We start from the raw sequence: 8,763 nt of genomic DNA on the forward strand, positions 1-8,763 counted from the left end.
GTGCAAGATGTTGCACGTCCGTGCAGGAGTGCAGACCTGAAGCCATCTTTCTGCCAAGGCCTGCACGGACGTGCCAAATATTGCACGTCCGTGCAGATGATGCAGCACGGACGTGCTTCCGTGATTATGAGGCAGCACGGCCGTGCAAGATGTTGCACGTCCGTGCAGGAGTGCAGACCTGAAGCCATCTTTCTGCCAAGGCCTGCACGGACGTGCCAAATATTGCACGTCCGTGCAGATGATGCAGCACGGACGTGCCAAAGGTGCACGCCCGTGCTGTAGCAGGTCGTCTTAAACTGAGTTTCTGCCTTGGTCTGCACGGACGTGCCAACTTCAGCACGTCCGTGCAGACCTACAGTTTACCCGTTTCTTGTTTTCACCGTCCTCTTATTTTAGGGGGTAATATAAATAGCCCCTTTGGACCATTTTAGAGGGGTTCCCAATTCTTTTCCAGATTTTCATACTCCTCTTAGTTTGAAACACAAAAATCCTCAATTAGCATAGATTTTAGTTCTTGTTTTGAAGGTTTTCAATCCAATCATTGTAGAAGACAAGTTCCCCCATTGTTAGTCAATTATTGAAGCTTCTAGTAATTTTTCTTACTCTTTCTTTCTCTCTTCTATCTTTAATTCTTTTTTTTATTAATTGTTTGGTTGTTCTTTGCATGTTTGATTGTTAGATTCTACTAATTCTTAGTTTTAATTTGTTCATGAATTCCTTGAAATCTTTAATTGCTTTAACTTCCATGGATTGTGAGTAGTCTAATTTCTAGGGTTTGGGTGAACCCTCAATGTAATCACCAACACTTGTTGCATGTACTAATTTGTTAATTGTGGGGTGTTAATTAGTTGAGCTTAAGAGGTTTCATTGTTAATTCTTTTAATTGGCCATTGCTTGAATTATTTATCTAGCTTCCTCAACGAAGGATCGAGAGATGAACTTGAGGAAGCTCCCTTATGCTTGATTGACTTGATTTGCCATGAGAATAGGAATTTCTAGTCAAGGGAATTTGCATGTTATCGTGAGGATGTTTTTAACACTTGTTTCTTGCCCATAATCACGAGAGTAGGTTATGGTTTTGATGTCAAGTAATCCCTCTAGCTTGAGAGAGTAGTTGGGTGCATTTGATAACTTCCCTAATTTATCCCCTAAATCACCATTTCTATGCATGCTACTTGTGTCCGTGATGAAGTTGAGTGGTGTAACCCATGCCCTAGGCCTTCTTAATATTGTTAATCACCTCTTAGAATTAGTTGATTTGAATTAGAATAGTGTGACGTAATACCAACTTAAACCCCCGACTTAATCTAGCTTGTTTAAACAATAACATTTGGTGGTTGATTCAACGCCTCTCATGGGTTCGACCCTTTCTTGCCCTTGCTACTAGTTGAGTAGGATCGAGTTAGGTCTTATTTCTTGATAGGTTGACGACGTCCTATCAAATCCCTACATAGATATTCAAGGGGCGTCCGACAAAGAGAATTTTGGGGGGCCTTAAGAGGTTTGGACTTTGGACCACTTGAGGTTTGACAAGTCAAAACCTCTAAAGGTGGTGTTGGTCAATGGAGTTTTTAACTAAGAGTTTTGGCCTCATAACTCTCTTTTCCAAAAAACTGAGTTGAGCAGCATTTTCATCAGAATTTTAGATTACTTAATGTCAATTGACAATTTTGTTCATTATGTACAATCCATAAACCTAGGGAAAAATATAAGACAAATGCCATAAATGTAAATTCACATGAACAAATAATTTTAACTTTAGCAATCAGTTATGAGTTTACCTCACACAAATTTATACTTCCTCCGTTTCAAAATTAATCGCAACAAATGAATCTTTTATATCTCACAAATAATACCCATTTGTTACGATTAATTTGAAACAGATAAAGTATAAACCTTTTCAAACCAATAGTCAAACCCACTAAACAAAAAGTTAAAACTCTAATAATCCAAATGGATGACATTGCTTGTATCCAATCAATTCTTATTTCTTAGCAAAGCTTATGCAGGTGGGGAATGCTTCTTTATCCTCCAACAATGTCGCAACATCATAAAAAATAACAGTTGGGAAGTTGAGTTGGCTCATTGTTACAGAGAAGGCAATGCGGTAGCGGATTGCCTTGCTAATAGAGAAATATTCCAACATGAAAGTTTAGGACTCGTTCGATAACTATTTTTTTTTCTGTTTTCACTTTTCAGTTTTTTTGAAAACTAAAAATAAAAAATCAGAAAAAGTGATTTTCACTGTAGTTTTCATTTTCAATATAGAATCGTAGGTAGAAAAACCGATACACATAAGGATACAAATAAAATAAATATATAACTATAAATACAGCTGCTAAGTGCTAACTTGCTACCGTAAATACAACCCACATACGGCTACTGAAAATAAAAAAGAACAGCTACTGAAATTATGGTGTAAAATAAAGATACAATAAAAATACGGCTGTACACGTATTGAATAACCGACAATACAATACTTGTATATAAATACGATCACCCACAACAAGTCAACAATTTCCCTCCATTATTTATATTTATAAATAATAGATAATTTCTCCCAAATTTCCCTCCACATTCTAATTTCCCCCTTTCTTACTTTAATCAAATCAAAACTCCTAATTAAGAACCCTAATCCTAGTTTCCTTATTATCGATCATCCATTTCAGCATCAAATCACTTAATCGCTACGTAATTTCAGCATCAGATCACTTAATCGCTACGTAATTTCAGCTCGCGCACATCCAATTTTACTAAAGGTACGTAATTTTTACTAATGCGATTTTGGGGGGTTTTTAAGTTTGTAGTCTTACAATTAATTTTCGTGCTACATTGCTTGAATTTCTTATCTAACTCATTCGTTTAACATTGTAATATATTAAACGAAATTGGTAATGTTTTAGATAATTGGGTTAATATATAGGCGGTTTCTAATTGCTTCATCCATTACAATTTCTCCCAATCCAACCCTAATTTGCTGCCAATTTTTTCCATCGAACCCTAATTTTAGTAAAAAGGTCGATTAACATTAACCCTAGTTTGCTGGCTGCATAATAATTGTGGTTCTACAGTGAATAATAAATTAATTGTTATTACGCGGTTTTGGGAATTTAGGGTTTTCTAGCGGTTTGTATTGTGTAAAATGCAATTGTTTGTAATCTTACAATTTTCGTGCTACATTGTTTGTATTCCTTTTCAATTTTGGGCTTTATTGTAGCAGTTTTATGTGTGAATTTCAGGTTGACTTATGCATCTCTGTTATCGGCCTTTTTTTTTTTTTTTTTGGAAAAAAATTCTATGAATAATTAAGATTTTGAAAGTGAACATCATCATCTTTGTGATAGTTCATTTCCTCCTCCTCATCGTCATCATCATCATCTATCACAGAGATTTTGAACGTGATTATGCAATTTATTTATGAGATGGATGCCTTGTCTACCTTCTATATAAATTATCTTTAGTGAAATCATCAATCTAGTATGCTAATTTAGATTGAAATTCTTCCGTTTGTTTGCATTCTATACCCTTCTTAGTTATTCCCTATAATTCACAATTTTATTGAATTAATCATTTTTCATTTTGGTTTATTAATTGCTTCCTCTACCTCATAGAAAATAGAAAATATGGTCGATTCGATGTAAAAGTGAAAAATAAAATTTCACTGAAAAAGTTTGATATGTATAAGTTCTAAAGTGACTTATGCAGTTTATATTACATTTTTTATCAACCCTTTTTTGATTATATGTGCATAAGCTTAAATGATAGTTTAATTACAGTGGTAATTTGGCAATTTGATGTTGCTTTTTGAGAGGGAAACAACTGTATGAAGTGCACTATGATTCCGATGACTCGAAAGTGTAGTGCTATGCATCACTCATCAGTATGTGGAAGTTGTGCTCTTGATTATCTGTCTTGATAATTTTACTTGATTTTTTCAGCATGGTTATTTTATCGATTTGAAAAGTTGAAGATTGCAATTATAGGAGAAGCTTGGAGAAGGATGATGATTGTCTTATTGAAAGGTATGCAATTTATTTTTTTACTTTTACTTTCAAATATGCGATTTTGGGTTAATGCTTTATGTGACAATGTAAAAAGCAATTGCTTAATATTTATTCATGAATTATAACTTCAGGCTTTTGCTGTGATGGTTTATTCTTGAAAATTTTGCTAAAATTGCAATATAACTGAATTGGTATTAAGGGATTTAGAGGCTGTTTCAAATTGCTCAACTATGTGAGAATTCACGTTACCTGATGACTTTGTGACTTCTGAAGTGTCAGCGTTTAAACCCCCAACTTTAGCATGGTGCTCACTGCTCAGAATTCACATTATCTCTGCTCTTTGTAGTTGAGGCTGATTGGTTTTTGATGTTTATTTTGACTTTCCCCTGGTTTGCCACCTTGTCATTTTTCTGTGGTAGGCCTACTGTTGCTGCTGTTATTGATTTTATGAGTGGTATCAATATTGAAAAAGCAAGCTATGTACTGTCACTCTGTCAATGATAGTAGATTAGTGGACTCATCATAGTGAAGTTCTCATTGAAGGTGTTGATTTTGTTATTCTGCTTTTTTTTAAAGGTCTCTTTGGTAAGGAGAATTCCAGAATTTTGTTTTACTCAATCTTGAATATGGCACGTGCCCGAATAGTTCTTGTGATGGAGTATGAAACTAAGCTTGCTTCTTTGTCTCAAGATAATGTTCTTACTAATGTTGACGTCCACTTGAGCTTGCCCCTTACCTTACTATAATATTATGCTGTATTTCTTGCTCCCATACTTATGATATTGAGTTTTTTTAGCATAGGCATTTGTTGCGATAGTTTTTTCTGAGAATTAGTGATGAAAGTCTTTCTCTGCAGCCCTTATAATCTAATATTAGGGCCTATGACAAGGTAAACCCAGTGGGGCAGTTCATTTGTGGGGGTACTCCACCTTTATGAATATGTTTTCTATGTTTCCTTCTGATATTATTCTTTGTGATTTTGTCTATATATATATGAATTTTTTTTTGGTGGTATGCTTCTTATGCTCTTGACTGGGACATTGCATTGTGGACGGTATGCTTCTTATGTTCTTGACTGGGACATTGCATTGTGGACTACTTTTTTCTTTTCCAGGAGGCCACCAGGCGGTTTACCACTGACTGCTGCATCAGTAAGGGCTTCTGTCCAAGCTCCAACAATGCAAAACTGTTTACAAATCTTCTCTTCTCCGAGCTATTTTTCATTGTTTCTCTCTTATTAATAGTATTTTATTTCAATTAAAAATCAAATTTTGGATGATTAATGATTATTTTTCGTGTTCTTAAAAGAATAAAATAAACTGGCTCTTGTGAGTGATTGGGTCAAAGGTACTTGTTTTTCTATTTCTGTGATGCAAATTAAACTGCAAATTTCAGTTTTGAATTTAATATTTTTTATGAATTGAGTTTGCAGTCTTTTTTTTCAATTTTTTGATCATATCACTGATGTATTGTAGCTGGATTTTGAATTTATCTGATGCTTAGTTTTTTTCACATCATTGCGATTTCGATTAAGTGTTTGAAGTGTGAATTGTGATCTATATCAAATGGGTCTCTGAACCATATATGTGATCATTGCTGAAAGGGTCTCTCTGAGGGTTAATGAGGCAATCAATTAACTGAAGATATATTTATACAGACATGTTGAGGAGATGACTGAATCTGATGAGTTCAATGTACTATGATCCATCACTCGTATTTCTAAGGTGCTGAAAATAGAACTATAATTATTGCAGATCTAATTTTTGATTTATTAGGATTGCATGGACTGTATGTAGTTTGATTTAAAACATTATATTATATATATATATATATATATATATATATATATATATATATATATATATATATATATATATATATATATATATAGGGTGGATCCCATGAGAACTCTCATAACATGAGAACCATGAACTCCTCAAATTTAGAACATATGCAATACTTTTTAGAACATAGAAACCTAAACAAATATACATGTTCTAAAATTTCAAGGTAATGTTTTCAATTATTGTGTTTAGAACATAACCTTCATAATTCAGAAAACAAAAAATTCAAAACATAACCTCAAAAATAAAGAACATAATTTTGATGTTTTAGAACATGACCTTGATATTTTAGAACGTGCATGTATGTGTAAGTTTTCATGTTCTAATAAAGGTAACATATGATCTAAATTTGAGGAGTTCTCATGGTTCTTATATAAAATAGTTCTCATATATATATATATATACTTAAACAGAGTTTCACAGGGTTATCCAATGCAGGTTATGTAAACTGTGAAGTGTTCCACGGGAATCAAAATCACCTAATGATATCTTAGGAAGGTGTATTCCATCTAGTGTAAGCTTATTTAGGAAGGAGTACCTCATTAAAAGATTTTCAGCTTTGAATCTTAGCAAGTATGGTTACAGTGGTTCTAATGTTCTATTGTGCAATTTTTTTATTTAATTAACTTAAACTAATTAGATTTCAAGAGTGAAAATTGGACCAATAGCAAAAGGTAGAGAAGCCAAAGTTTTAAACATAAATAGTCAATAATTTGCCTGATTGATGTTGTTGTAGATTCTGTTTTGTTACAATTCAAAAGCGGGGTTTGATTGCAGTTAGTGCAAACTTATCAAGACTAGTATTGGTTCTTCATTGTGATTATTGGATTAATAACTTTCGGTTTTTCTATGTCTAGGCTTCTAATTGTGCAGCGGGATTATGTTTTGGTCTTAATTATCCAAACTACTATGGGCAGCTTAAAGAATGTCAACGGATAGCTGTTGCAACAATGTACTCGCGGAAGATGCTGAAACAATATGCAATAATGGTAATAGCGAGGCCAACTCTACGTTCATTTGTTGTTATGTGAAAATCTGAATTTGTGCTAGCCATTAAAATTGGATGTCTTCATATTTGTTATATTGTTTATGCTTTAAACTTTTGCATTTTGTACTTGTTAGCTAGCTCAATCATGTCTACATTAATATGAAATTTTGCCCAATCGGCTCACAAGAGAGTCATGTCTTGCCTTTTAACACTTGTTAGTAACTCAAAGTGACATGATACCATTAAATCATTAATTGCAAACGTAATCTCCTATTCGTAATGAATCCACTATATGAAGTCATAATTCAGCAGTACTATGCTGCACAGAAGAGAATTTCTACATATTTTAGTTTTACAACTTAAAATTACTTGGCCCTCATCAAATTTTAGAATTACCAAATTTTAAGAAAGCAAAAAATGATAAAAAAAATAAATGGTGGCATCTTTTCCTGTATGACCGTTTTAAATACAACTCATGATTATCGTAGACTTCTGTGCTAGTTATTTAATTTTATCTTTTCTTAACCCTTTTTTGACAAGCCTACAGCTCAATTGGAAGAGCAGCGTGCAAATGGACACGGATGTGGGTTCGAATCCCTCGTAGGCTCTTCTATCTTTATATATTTCTGAAGATGAATAGCGTAGAATCGGATGATTTACACGATCAGATATAATCTGAATTCGTGAAGCATAGTTTTTTGAGGAACTTTGAAAACTGTTGGTAATACAGCCTAGAAAAATGGAAGGAATATTATTGAGGAGATAGAGAAATAGTAATTTTGTAGCAAAGAATTGATTGGCATAATTAATATAGTATAACCAATTTAAACTGTAATGGAAGTGAAAATATATAACAAAATTTTACCTAAAACGCTAAACCATGTGCAAGACAAGTAGCATTTATAAAATGAGATTATTTGGGTCTTTAAAGCTAGAACGGTGTCTTATAAAATAAGTTGCTCAGGTTATACGAGGCTTAGTAGCAGATTAGCATTGAAAGCTTTGTTAACTTATGTTATAAAAGTTCTTTGAAACTTTCAAATGTCATTATGCCAGAGCAAGTTACTAGTGGTAATGACAAGTTGTATGAGGCTCCGGAGATTTTTCCTGAAATTGACTGTATGAACCCTGAAGTGTCTGCTTTTAGACCCACAACTTTGGAAGGGTATGTGATCTGCTTGAAAACTCTTTTCAATTTACAACTGAAAACTTCCCTTTCTATTGTAAAACTGATAGGATGGTGAGTTACTATCCCTGTGCTTGGCAGCTGAGTCTAATTGGTTCATGATGTCCACTCTGACTTTCTTGAGGTTGCTGCAGGCGTTGGTGACACTTAGCACCCTATCATTTTCTGTCGATAGGCCTACAATTACTGCTGTTATGGATTTTATGTGTGGTATCAAATGTTGAAGAAGCAAGATATGAAACTGTCAGTGACAGTAAATCAATAGACACTCATCAACATGAAATTCCTGTTGACGGTGTTGATCCATCAACTTCTGTTGCACTGTCTGTTTGCCAAAGGTCTCTTAAGAAGGGGTAGTTTAGAGTAATTTTGAGCTTGGTCTTGAATATGGCATGTGCACAAATAGTTCTTGTGATGGAGGATAAAACTAAGCTCACCACTTTGTCGCAAGATAATCTTCTTACTGATGTTGAGCTTCACCTGATCTTACCTCTTACTTTTGATATTTAATTATGCTGTGTTTGTTGCTTTCATTCTTTTGAAATTGAGTTTAGCTGATCTGAAGTTGTTCTTCTTAGGTGTTTCCTTCTTCGTTGAGTGTCAAGGCTGCCATAGTAATCTGAGTATACATGATGACAATATTTCTCTGGAGCTCCTATAATCTTAGGGCCTGTGTCATGAGAATCCTGGGAGGAGTTCATTTGTAAAGGTACTTGACTTTGGTGAATATGTTTTCCTTGT

At 33.9% G+C, this 8,763-nt stretch overlaps 1 protein-coding gene across 2 annotated transcripts; it reads left to right on the plus strand.

The window, feature by feature from the left end:
- Positions 1–2,330: 2,330 nt before the first annotated feature.
- Positions 2,331–8,370, plus strand: LOC110722333. Of its 2 annotated transcripts, XR_002511570.1 has the most exons (5): positions 2,331–2,759; positions 3,939–4,022; positions 5,119–5,155; positions 6,706–6,837; positions 8,157–8,370. XR_002511570.1 is itself a non-coding variant. In XM_021901610.1 (3 exons), exons 1-3 carry the CDS (start codon positions 5,018–5,020, stop codon positions 8,244–8,246), a joined length of 360 nt encoding a protein of 119 aa, XP_021757302.1. In that variant the 5' UTR covers positions 4,849–5,017; the 3' UTR covers positions 8,247–8,370. The 2 variants fall into 2 exon arrangements, 1 of the variants encoding a protein (XP_021757302.1); XM_021901610.1 differs by lacking the exons at positions 2,331–2,759; positions 3,939–4,022 and having other exon boundaries at positions 4,849–5,155.
- Positions 8,371–8,763: the final 393 nt, after the last annotated feature.

The sequence above is a fragment of the Chenopodium quinoa genome, unplaced genomic scaffold, assembly GCF_001683475.1.
Source record: "Chenopodium quinoa cultivar QQ74 unplaced genomic scaffold, ASM168347v1, whole genome shotgun sequence".
Taxonomy (NCBI): Eukaryota; Viridiplantae; Streptophyta; class Magnoliopsida; order Caryophyllales; family Amaranthaceae; genus Chenopodium; species Chenopodium quinoa.